This window comes from Aptenodytes forsteri, unplaced genomic scaffold, assembly GCF_000699145.1.
Source record: "Aptenodytes forsteri isolate BGI_AS27 unplaced genomic scaffold, ASM69914v1 Scaffold282, whole genome shotgun sequence".
Lineage (NCBI taxonomy): Eukaryota > Metazoa > Chordata > Aves > Sphenisciformes > Spheniscidae > Aptenodytes > Aptenodytes forsteri.
This window is the reverse complement of record NW_008794089.1, coordinates 2,488,041-2,500,883: the sequence shown is the minus strand read 5'-3', so window position 1 is coordinate 2,500,883 and position 12,843 is coordinate 2,488,041. Positions and strand designations below refer to the sequence as shown.

At 39.5% G+C, this 12,843-nt stretch overlaps 2 protein-coding genes across 2 annotated transcripts in view; one reads left to right on the top strand and one right to left on the bottom strand.

The window, feature by feature from the left end:
* The window catches only part of TPK1 (thiamin pyrophosphokinase 1), a 220,759-nt gene extending 210,440 nt beyond the window's left edge, over window positions 1-10,319 (top strand). Inside the window, exon 8 of the mRNA XM_019470914.1 lies at window positions 8,683-10,319. Coding sequence (XP_019326459.1) covers window positions 8,683-8,801 — 119 coding nt within the window. The 3' untranslated portion in view covers window positions 8,802-10,319. The remainder of the gene's footprint in view (window positions 1-8,682) is intronic.
* SEC61G (Sec61 translocon gamma subunit) lies at window positions 10,288-12,568 on the bottom strand. Its single transcript, XM_019470918.1, has 3 exons — window positions 12,448-12,568; window positions 11,269-11,371; window positions 10,288-10,399 (listed from the first exon to the last, which is right to left on the bottom strand). Exons 1-3 carry the CDS (start codon window positions 12,539-12,541, stop codon window positions 10,390-10,392), a joined length of 207 nt encoding a protein of 68 aa, XP_019326463.1. The 5' UTR covers window positions 12,542-12,568; the 3' UTR covers window positions 10,288-10,389.
* Window positions 12,569-12,843: the final 275 nt, after the last annotated feature.

The following is a 12,843-nucleotide window of genomic DNA, read 5'->3' as shown; positions in this document are numbered from 1 at the left end:
AACTCTGCAACTGCTGGTCAAGAGAGTCCGTGGCACGTATGTGGCTCCTGGGGGCCACCCAGGAGTCTGAACGGAGCAGCCACGGACTGGGTCAGTTCTGGTGGGGGCTGGACTTGGGGGGGAAGGGTTTAAATCTGCAATAAGTTGAACCCCTCCCAGAGTTCAGAAGATCTGCTTTGATCTTCACTATTGTAACATTGCACGTTGTGTACAGCCACCTTTGTTCTGCCACAAATACTGGTTCCAGCCTGCTACAGTTTGGCTGCTCTGCTTCCTGCCCCTACAAAACGCAGCAGAAGCTGGAGTTAAGGACTGAGCCTTTACAGAGCTTTACAAAGCTTTACAGAGCTTTGTCAAATTATATTTAATTTAATTTTGGCACTGTAGCCCAGTGACAGAGCAACTTGTGCAGCAGAACAGGACTCTGGATATGGAGCTGAGCTAGTGCTGGCAGCAGTGATAAGCAGGAGAAGCTAGCATGCTTAAATTTGTTTTTCAGGGCTGGCTAGGGACTGGCTTTAGATCAAGTCCCTTAGGAAAATTGCATCCCCACCACAGAGAAAGGAAGCAGAGCAGTGCTAAATTTGATGGCAGACTTGACGCTGGGGACTCTTCCTACACGCTGGTAGGCAGTAGAGGAGGTTGGCTGAGACCGTTGTGCAGCGTTTATGGCAGTGCTGCTCTTCTCCTCCACGGAGTGGATGAGCAAGATCCCCATTTAACCCAAGCTGTGTAGGTATTTACTGAGCAAATATCCATATACCCATATTTCAGCTACAGGCCCAGTTTGGGTGTTACAGGAATAATCACTTTATCTGCACATTTTTGCAAACGATAGGAACAACAGTACTATAGAGAAGCTGGAAGACTTGTATTATGCATGTGTGTTAAAATCCTCTTTTACTGCCTCTTGTGAATTTATGAAACTGAATGTGACAGGATTTATCAGGATTCCAAAGAATAGGAGAGAAAAATAATTAACTATGTGTTCTGGTTAACTAATACCACACTTAAAAACCCATTGAAGGATAGATGGGTTTCTGTGAGAGGGTGGGTTTTTTTCATCTTTATATGAAGTGCTGGAAAATGACTGTAGCTAGAGGCAAGATGTTGATCAAGGTCAGTCCTGGATCTGGTTGTGTTGAAAAGCTTTCTGGTGCCAAGTTGTTCAAAGCCTGAGTACATGGATGTAGTCTACTAGCCCTGAGATTTGGGTCAGGAAAAGATTGCCTCTCGTTCCTCTCCCCCCATCTTTCTTCCCTGTCTCCAACAGCCCAATCACAAAGAATGTAGGGGGAATTTCACTCCTTTCTGCAGCACTGCATGTGGTCATTTGCTAGGATCATTTGGATAGCTTTCTCTAACAAATTCAGTATATTTCACTATTAGATGCATCGTATAAACTTGGCGGTGTAGCAGCTTTCAAAATAGCAAGTATTTTTAGGTTCTTTGCTGTCATGTCAAACCAGAGCTTCAGACCTAAATGCCAAGACAGAACGCCATTGTTTTTAGCTAATCTTGGGTTTCAGTGTTGTACCCGATTGCCATCCTCAGCTTTGTGTGACTAAGTAACGTCTCTAAAGCATGGCAGCATAATAGGATGATGTGCGCTATGAGGTGTCTTAACCGTATTAAGTTTAGAACTAAGACAATTCATTAGCTGATGCATCTCAGCATTACTCTTGCCCCTTTTTCTCATGAGAATAGCATTTTTTATCTCACAACACGAAGTAGAGACAGACCAAAATAGCAACAAGTTATTTTGTCTAGATTATATGCAAGATCTCCACAGTAGTGACTGTCAAACTGAAGCTACATTTTATTTCTGCAGCTGTTTCTTCAGTGCTCTAACACTGTTATTAATAGTACCTGTCACTTGTACAGCCCCTCAGAGTTGTAAGTAGTTTGATAAACATTATACAAACTCACTGGAAAGCATCAAAAATTAAGTAAACGCTCTGCTTCTTACTGGCTAAACTAAATTCTTTAAATTACTTCATTGCCCGGCTTTGCCTTTAGCTTAGCAAAACAATCCTCTAGACCAGCTAGTTTTCTGACTTTCTTCGTACTTACATTTTTGGTAAATCACTTCTACTGTTGTAGCATTGGTACAGCTTTATCATATCTAGACTGGAAAGGCACTACTGAAAATAGTATATACCGTTTCCATGTCAGACTTTCTAGGCCACTTTAATTAAGAAGCTAAAGTGATTTTGAACAAACACTGGAGCACATCTTGTTAGTAGTGCTAAAATGCTGCTAATCGCCGTAGAAACTTCCTGCAGTTAATGATTCTTGTTGATTTTGGTGAAGCAGCAGTAGCAGCAGAGACGTTAGTATAGAAAGCGCTCTATTTCTTAGCCTCATTTTTATCAGCTTATCATTTTAAATTGCCACCAAGCAGGTGATGTGACAGGAGGAGTTCAAGCTATTCTTACAGTACCACCATGATTACAAAGCTGGAAAAATATGTGGAAAAAAATGCGTGCTGGAAATAAATGTGAAAACTTCTGACATCCATTTGCATTTCTGAAGGCTCACCCAACATGGGTGGTTTCTATCCAGGGTAGAACACACAGTTCTGTTAACGTATTTTTCTCTCCTTTTAAATGAAATCGTTAAGCCTTGACAGCCAGTGCTTTTGTTGTCACCTCCTAAATTCCCACCGCTGTGAGGCCAGGCAGCCTGTGCTCCAGAGCCCCTGCCCAGAGTCTTTGTCAGCATCTGAACCGGTGGAATAACCATCTGGCCCTGCCTGCTGGGCCCCCTTCACCCCGTAGCCTCTCGATGCTTTCGTGAGCCTGCTCGTACAAATCTGTTGAGATTACAAAACCATTGTGCTGTGCCACAAAACCAGGTACCAAAAGTTACAATAGTTATAAAAATTGCCCAATGCAATCTCTGCTTATTCAAAACTCCCCTTGGCCCCGAGGGGATCTGTGGGACAGGGCTAGCCTGTCCCCTCCCAGCAGACTCGGCAAGCCTTTATGGTATTTCTGTGTTGTGTCCGTCTTGAAAATAGTTCGTGTTTTATTGTAAATTACTGTTATTTGCAACTTCCAGTTTTGCAGTTCCCACTGCACAGAGATCAAGGACCCAATTTTTCCTTTGTATACATCAGTGTAAATCAAGATTAACTCCAATGAAGTCAGTCTAATCACAAATGTAAAACTAGGACGAATGAAAGGAAAATCAGGCTATAAACTATTTCGTTTTTATTTTTAAATAGCAAAATTAATGCTGCTGTTCTGCAGACACAGGGTGACCTGCAAAGTACTAGCTCATGCGTTACTAATGCATCTCCATTTAAATGCAGATTTTTGCTCCTAACACAGAACTTCAGGGAAATCCTCTCCAGATAAACTGTAATAGGATACCAAATGGTAATTCAGTATTTCACTTTAACTTGTGTTTCAGCTTATTGATCTTGATTTTCTATCATTTTGATGCAACATTCGCCTAGGGGGAAGAGGATTACATTCACTATAATAAGGCTTTTAATTAATAATTAATTGATATTCCAAACATCCATGCCAGCAGTGGCAATCTGCTTGTATTCCTGTACCTATTTCTATTTTCAGTGGTGGAAATCAGCAAGATGTGACTTCCTACATATTGCAGGAAGTAATTGAGAGACAAGTTGAGAAAAGGAAGCATAGTATAGATATCTATGCGGGACGTGCGGAAATCAGCAAGATGTGACTTTACATATTGCAGGAAGTACTTGAGAGACAAGTTGAGAAAAGGAAGCATAGTATAGATATCACGACATCTATGTGGGACGTGCTTATCGTGATGGTGTTTTGTTCTCAGTCATTTGTGGTCACAGTAGCCAGACCCTGACTTGCTGGTGAAATCCCGTGAAGTGGGGACCCTTGTGCTACGCTGCTGCATTCAAGGGCTTTCCAAAAGGCTTCCATTTGCCTACATGTCTTCGGATAAAGACATGAGGCGTTACCGTTCAGCCATTCTCACACTAAAATCACTTCCTTCACTAAATCTACTTCTGGTAAGGAGGGACTCACACCTCATAAACTCTTCTTCCAGCATGACCATTAAATACTGCAGTTAAATGCCTCAGCTGTCCAGATCCCGCTGTGGTTTTGGTATAGATGTAGGAATAACCAGAGGGCCTGCTTGTTCAATCAAGTATTTCACATTAATGACAGCGTTTGCTTTTGCCATATATGATATATTTAAGAAAAAATTTTTTCTCTGTATGTGCCTCCCTCAAACCCTGCTTAAGCGCAACTTATAAGATGTACATGAGACCTTGATATAAGCTCTCTTCTGCTAGACTAAACTTTGTATATGTGTCTTAAATAGTACAATGAAGTTGTAGGAATAATGTTTGTAAGTCTACTACATCATGAATACAGTTATTGAGTAACCTGATATTGAGAGTTAGTGATTTTGCAGTGCCTAACAAGACCCAATCTATTATAATTAGAGTCCACGCTATTTGTTCAGTTTCCAGGCTGAAAGCCTGCAGCGCAATGGTGAAGATGTTGCAAGCAAGGCTTAGGTCTCACTTTCAGCACTACCAACTAAAAAATAAAGCTCCCAACCATGGTAGAGGTATAAATATGATAAGAGTTTTTAAAAGACAGTTTTAGGTTTGGGCTTTGTTGGTTGGTTTGTTGGTTGGTTTTTTATATAGCTTGATTACTTAGGGTGCATTTGGTTCACATTTCCAAATGTTGTTCTGGCAACCGTAAGATTCATCAACTTTCAAAATCTTATGTCTGAGATTAACATTTTCCACATGGCATCTTCAGAATTGTGTATTTAAAAAAAAAAAAAAAAGTATCAAAAGATAAGCAATAAAATAGTGGAAGTGGGCAGTCTCAGGGCTAATGTCCTTTGGGACAATTATAGGACAAAGGTCCTTTGTCATATAATTTGGTCAGCAAAAGGGATGTCTAAGAAATAATGATCTTTGTGATTATGCTCCTTTGGGAAGCTCACCTATGAGCCCTCAGATTTCTTCTCTAAATTATTTCCAACATTCTAAAACCATGGCAGATTCAACTACCTGCTATATAAAATAAAAACTGCTAGAAAAACGTCCCTCCACTACCATGTCAAAATAAGCCCTGCCCATGACCATGGTTAGGTATGAATTAGTGATATATTGCAATCCATCAGACAGAAATGAGAATCTTCCATTACTGATGAGAACATAGGGCGCACCATAAAAACCTGGCTTATAATAGATTTTGTTGTTTGGTTTTTGGTTTGGTTTGGGTTTTTTTTTTTCCAAAAGGCAGGAATAGCATTTGCTTTTAGTTCTGAAGTCCAGAGTTGTCAGACTTCAAAACCACACCGCAGAACTACTACGTAGTTACCTTCTTGTGTAACCACTCATGACCCCCACTGGTTTCCTTGGAGGCCAGGCCACCTAGGCTCAGTGCCACTGAGACAAGCTGACTTTATAGATGGAGAGTAATGAAAAATAGTATAGCTACACTGAGGGACCTGGGTAGAGTATTTTTCTCATCAACAGTCTATTACCAATAAACGCAGTTCGACTGGAACCAAAGCACTAAGCAAAACTTCAGGGGAAAAAATGTCTAACACTGCAGGAAGGGGGGGGGTGTTGTTTTCAGTTAATCACTTCTGGTTTTATCCAAATCAGCTCTTGAAGGTTCTCATGAAAAGCAAAAGACTACTATTTGTCTACAAGAAAATTTTCAGTGGTCCAAAATAAAATTTCTTTTCATTAGAGAATTCTAAAAATCCCAGGGTTTTTGAGATTTAGATTTTTTTTTTCAAAAATCACAACATGAAATCCTTTCTTAAAATCATTTTTGGTACCCATCAAAACTATAAATACTAAATATTAGAAAATAAAAAGGTTGTTTTCTTTGGAATGCACTTCAGAAAAATAATCTCAATAGCAAGAATGGGTTGGGTTTTTTTTTTATAGGTTTTTTCCCAAGGCAGGGAAGTTAACAAGTAAGACTGAAAGCCATTTAAAAAAAGGGAATGGATCAGGTATGAACTGGTAAAACTTCCCACTTCTTTGACCTTGTAAACTTCACATCATAATGCATGACGCAGCAGGAAGTTTTCCTAGAAGCAGTAGGTATGTACATCCTCTTATTTCCTTTACTGGCTTAAACCTAGTTTTTCACATTAATTACTGTTCATTTATTGAATGGAAGGCATGCATTTTTAATTGTTAGCTGAAATATTGGCTGGTTGTGAAAGTGAGTACTTCAAATTGGTCCATTTTGAGCCACGTGAATCAGCAGCACTGTTTTTGAATTTTTTTCACTTCAGCACTTCAAACTGTGATCCTTGCAGAGAAGAAAATCTGATAGAGAAAGATAAAAGGCTCCATCTAGTGGGCAAGAACTTTTTATTTAAAGAAAAAAAAAAAGGGCAAGATTTTCACTTAATTTTATGCATGAAGAAATACTGCTTTAGATTTTGCTTCATTAAGCTGCCATGTTGTTCTTAATTCTTGCCGTCTGCAGAGCCTTTATTTCATATGCAAAGCTGAAACATTCAGAATTATTCTGACAGTCTTGGGCAAGAAGCAATGATACTAAATGAGTGGGTTTATACAGAAGAGTTGATCCACAAAGTTCTTCCTCCCCCCCCTCCCTTCAAGCTTCAATATATAGTAACAAAAAAATGGATAATCTGTGCGTCAACAAGTATTTTAAACTATTTAAGGTTCTTTCCTACTTAAAACCGACTGGAAACATTTATAACTTGATCATAACACTTAACAAGGTATTTTGGGAGTATTTTTTACACAGGGAACTCTGCCCATGTGTTACCTCATCTTCATTAAACGACCTGTTTATCTGCGAAGGGTGAAATCTGGGTTCTCTGGCAACTCAGTCCAGTGCATCAGCTTCTGCAAGGCATAACCCCATCAGCCTCTGCTGTCTCTTCCAAAGGCAAACACCAAAACTCATTCATCCTGGCATTTGTCTAGGAGCCTGCCTAGCACTATTGTGTGTCCAAAATCATCCTGATAAAATCTAGCACCTTTATTTTAGGTACATAATTGATCTAGTACTTCCCCCCCCAGCTGAACTTCAGCACTGCATTGCAGTTATGCTTCAAACTCCTGAGAGATTCAAATGGCAGGACTCTTCAGTTTAAAGCAGTAGTGAAACTCGGGTGTTACTCCCTCATTCCAACCAAATACAGCTAGCAGCTGAAACCTTTTCTGCAGTTCATTTCAGGCTAATAACAAGGGTGGGAGCAGGAACAAGTAGCAGCAAGGACAGATTTGGCAGAAGAGACACTGAACCACATTGTATGTCCTGCCTTTTGTCAGACTCTTATTTTCAAGCCATCCAGCCTGGCAAGATCAATTCCTCCTGTGCAGGTTCCAGCAATGGGTAGACAGTGTAACATGCATTGTAATAATACATTACTACACCCATTTACTATAGCCCATGTTCACATCCACAATTGGAGTATTTGTCTCCTGTGCAAATCACAAAATAGAGCTTATTATGTTATTTTGCACACCTCTTGATCACAGGGAGATCTCCATTCACAGTGGGCCACTTGACAGCAAATCCAGAGGATTCCTCCTTCAGTATTAATGCACGATTTGGCAACTCTCACAGGCCACACAGACTTGCTGATCTGCCTCAACCATTCTCCCCAGCTGCAGCTCTCATTGTATCCTCCACGGAAATGTAACTGTGGTGCCAGTCAGTAAGAGCTGTCATTTGGCTTATTTTACAGACTAAAACAAAGGATAGTCTTAGCGTTCTTACTCTGAACCTTTACGTGAACAAGGACTAATACAGAACTGACTAGTCTTAGAGTGCCTTTGGGGAAGTTCGTATGTTTGCAAAATGCAAGCAATGCTGCCTCCAAAAGGGAGGAAATGGCAAGATAAAAGTTAAACTGCATTTTTTGGTTTGGGGGCAGCTTGTATCTTTGGTCTCAGCTTGTAGGAAGTCTATGTAACCCTTAAAACATGTCAGCTAAAACAATACAGAACGGTTGCTTAAAACTTCACGGATATTTCAAAATTATCATTACAACTGCACTGTTAGCTGTGTTAAACTCTCCTAAAATGGACATTAGCTATTTGTTAGAGTAATGCCACTTGGTTTCTAATGCACGTGGACACCTACCTCACTAGGCATGCAATGGAAGAAAAGATACAAGTCACTTCAAAGCAAAAATTGTTAACCACCACCACTTTTAGCTGCTGGCCCACTTTTAACTGCTGGCCTTTGCTCGAGAACTGTTCACATTTTAAGAGATTATAGGCTTGCTGCTGAGCTAAAGCAAATTCCATGTTTGGAACTACAGTAAGATCCTCTGCCTCGTTTTACTTTAAATACCTTGTCCAACGCTGGTACTTGAGCTGATGCTAATGAAATAGAAATTTCCAGATGTGAAACTCTGGGGAACATTCAACAACCTGCTTTTGTAATAATCTGCCGTAAACTCAAAATGCTAATTTGGGGATTAAGTATTAATTTATTCCCTCTACAGGTCATCGGATAGTCTCATACAAGCCTTGTAATTAATATTTAACATAGCTATTTTAGATGTTCTTTATCTATCTGGGTTAGATTTACTCAGCTGTTTTATTCCTTCTTTGCAGGAGCAGCAATCTTCACAACAATAAATGCACATCAATGCATTTTTTTCAAGAGTACCACTAAGTCTTTTACTTATTTTTTTTGGCAGCTAACCAGGTGCTGAAGTTTGGAACGCTGGTCAGTACTTCCAATACCTATGACGACTCCAGGATTGTGACCATCGAGACAGACAAGCCTTTGCTGTGGACAATGGCTATCAAAAGATAAGATGAGCTACAGCTGCCTTTTCTGATCTGACGGAACTCAAATTACTGCAAAATTTCACTGAATTAAGACAGTAAAGCTGTTCCGAAAGATGTAAGCAGGCACTGATTTTATGTACTGAATGGAAAACAAGTCTGAAATAAAAGTCAGTTGAGATCAAATCAAGATTAGTAGCAATAATCGAGTACTTCATTCTGGTACCTCACACTACTTAATCAGAAGACACATGAGCTGCCACCCAATGCAATCACAAACAGAAGTGAATGTAAAGAAACTGCTACTGCTTATCTGCTTAGTTCAGACGATTCTTACAGAGTATTTTATTCCAATACTGAACTATTTTTTCCCCTTTTGCCAAAAGGAAATACAGTAGACGCTTGCACATAGTGTAACTATATTAAAAGGTGGTAACACTAAGAGTAGTTAACCTCATTTTGCTGTCCTGGTTTGTAACATATGTAGGTGCTGGTGAAGATTTCTCGAGAAGAGGAATAATTGAACTTTTCTGCTTAGGAAGCAAGTCTGCGTACTGAAGAAGCTTCAGTTTTGCCGTAATACCAATATCAGACTTCCCAGTATTAAGTGCTTTTAAAGTCTGTAATAGAAGTAGCATTGTAACTTCTGCAAATAGCAAATGCTTACAATAAGCTTTTTGGAGTGAAATATAAATTTCTTCATTTCAATCTGAAGAGGAAGAGCATTGCATCTACCAGAGTTTTTGCAGGCTTAGTTTTTAAAATCAAAATATCCAATCATTTAATAATGGAAACTTCCAGGTCAGCAAACGCAGACGCCTTTATAATTCTATGTGCAGTTGCCTTACAGAACCAGTATCCAAAATGGGTGTATGTCCTACCCAACAGTGCGAACAAGTTGTTGATTCGCTGAAGGACTGCTTAGTATCTCCGACAACTAAATTAACCACAAACTGTACATCTTAGTAACCAGCTAAGTTTGGCTTTCTTAATTGTGCCATCAGAACAAGGATTGGCAATGCAAGTTCTTTATTTGATGGAGTTTTTTTCCAGTCAAGTACATACTATAACCTAACAGGACTTCCAAATGCAGAAAGGAATTAGGGGTAATGATGGCGATTCCAGAAATTAGTGACAAGAATTTCAGTTGATAGACCTTTAAATCACCACTTGAGAGGATACAGTAATGGTGTTTTCTTCCTGCATACTTTTGCTGGAACAATGCTGTTTACTAAGCAGTAAATTAAGCATTGGGACAGCTTCTGAAGAGAGGCTGTACAGTTGTCACCCTGCGAGGTTTTCACACCCGGCCGGACAAAGCCGTAAGCGACCTCGTCAGAACGCAACACTGACCCAGGTTGAGCATCCTTCCTACCCGAATGATTCTATTATGGTTGAAAGAAGTAACAAAACAAACAAACAAACCACTCTACTTGTACTAAAAAAAAAAAAAAGCCTATAATGTATACAGGTATGATCGCATAAACTTTAAAAGAGGAGTAGGATGACAGGAATGTTTGAAAACCCAAACTGAGCTTGTTTAATAGCAAACAAGTTACAAAGCTGTGAAATCTTTGCAGCAAGTGTCACAATGTCTTGTTCTTCATGATGAACATTCAGCCGCCTCTGTTGAGAGAACAAAGTAATCAGTTTCAACTAATCAAGTGTGATCAAGTGATCCCATCTGAAGTCTAATTTATCCTCCCACCATTGCCTTGTTAGGACAAACATTACTACCTTTACAGCTTATCTCCTATTTTAAAACATTTCTCCTTGCCTAGAGGACCACTCTTACAGGTATAAGCAAGCCTCATGACATGGTCATGGAATAGCATTTAACCTGTTCCAGTGCTAGAAAAGGGATTACATCAGTTCTGGAGAATCTGAGGAGTTTTAATTGGTGGTGTTAATACATCAGTACCACGGCTGCCGGTCAACTTAAGGGTCAAATTTTTCATGCTGCAACGTTCATTCCAAAAGGTATTTTACAGAATGCAGTTACACGTAAAACAGTTTCAAACGTATCTAGCACTCAGTAAATGAAACAAGACCAACTTTGTTCTGTGCCCTGTCACCTTCCAGCACAATCACTCAGTTTTCTCCACCTTAACATCCATGCATTTACTTTGGATACCCAAATTATAAACTGGAAACAGTAAGGGTATGTAAGATCCAAATAAGGTAAACGTTCTATGGATAAACACACGCTGAGGAACTGGAAATCAAAATATTTGACGTTCAGTTTTGAAGCAGAATACTCAAAAAAACCCTGAAGAACTATGGATCTAATATTTTGCAGCATGCTAAATTAACGATCTACTTCCTGATCAGGTCCTTTGAATCAAGTAATACCTGTCATATTACACTAACATGTGAAATGCACAGATACTAAAGCAACGCGGATCCTGTAGGGCTCGCTAACATCCTCTATTTAAAACTGAACAGGTACAAATGAAGGTAAAATGTAGTGAAATTGAAGGTTCATATTTACTTACACAATGATATTGTTGATTGGGATATGGATCAATTTGACAAAGAAACCAATAAATCCCATTATCGCAAAGCCTATTGCTGTTGCCATGGCAATCTTCTGGAACTCTGCAAAACCAAAAAAATTTTAGTCTAGGAAACCTCGAGTATGGCATAGAGGAGATGTGCACTACAGTGACCAAAGGAGAGCGAGCTCTCTTTAGAAAATGGTAATGTTAACACAGGAAGCAGTTCAAAAGCAAACTGCATTGACGTTGAGAAACAAATCCTCTTTTTCAGAAGACACGTGAGATTTTAAGCGAGAAGATGCTGCTTTCCACAAAGCATTGCCGATCGCAACGATTTTAAATAGTAAGCAGAATCGGAAATACACACGGTTCATAACAATTCATGGAACATTTATTCCATTATCTTTCCTTTATACCTCTTACAAGCCCTGAAAATAATTCCCAATACAGTATCAAAAATGGAAAAGCTGCATTTATGGTTGTCACAGGAAGATGTCAGTAAACTTCATCCTGAGCATGTGAATAAAGCATCGTAACTACTACCATTAAGGGCAACCAGTTACATTCTGGTTATAGTTACAGCTTCTCTCTAATGCCTTTGAGAAAGTCCAAAAATCTTCTCTTCTATACATCCAGAAACAAAGTTCCTGTCCCAATCAGGCAGTCACTGACAAGTGTGAAGTACTGAATGGGCACCGCAGAAAGCAATCCTAGCTCCTTTCCAGTCTCCTAAAATGAAGCGTTTCCTCCAAGGTCACGTAACAAGCAGTTTCCTCCAGCACTTCCCCCAAGTTGACTGCAATCAGACAAACCTGACCGGTGCATTTGTCTTTTCAAAGCGCAAACAAGTTCTTCTCAGATCAGTTTACCTAATACATGAAAACTATTACTTGCCTGTCTCAAAATGGCTGATTTCAGCTACCTAGCCTATTTCATAAGGTGAGTTTTAGTAGCGCTCTCACACACCTGACTGAGTACATACCAGAAAAGGACACATTCAAGTTTATTATATCCAGAACCATAAACCCATTAACAACTGGACAACTGCTCAAGTTTAAATCTCATATTGGAAGCTGAGAACCATTCACGACAAATAAATCAAGTCACGTATGGGAAGATACACGGTAAAGTATAAGATGAAATAAGGACTGTGTTCTGTTTTACTGTGTGCTTTACCTTTCCTGTCAGGCTTGGTGCATCTTTTAACAAGTCGTATGGAGTCTTTTACAAACTGACGGCTGGGTTCCACGAACTGCATTACCTGATCCATGATTACCTGCAAAGATGAATGGATTTAGTATTGGTGGTGCCACGTAGGTACTGAAAGAGAGAATTTTTTAATTACAGAAGTAGAAGCAGCAATACAAAATTTGTAAAGACTTAAGATAACTTAAAATTTGTCATATTCCAACCTAACTTGACTTCAAAAGATACTTCCACTTCACAGAAAATAAAGACACTGTGTCAATATATAAACATGATGACCTACCGCCGCCTGCACAAAATATGAAAAACTATGCCTTTCAGCATAGAAGAGGAAAACAACAGCTCCATCACCGCTTGCTTTCGGCT

Coding starts and splice junctions, on each gene's coding strand:
- SEC61G (XM_019470918.1), bottom strand. CDS start 12,541: ATGGATCAGGTAATGCAGTTCGTGGAACCCAGCCGTCAGTTTGTAAAA. Junction 11,372..12,447: donor CACCAAGCCTGACAGGAAAG/GTAAAGCACACA, acceptor TTGGTTTTGCAG/AGTTCCAGAAGATTGCCATG.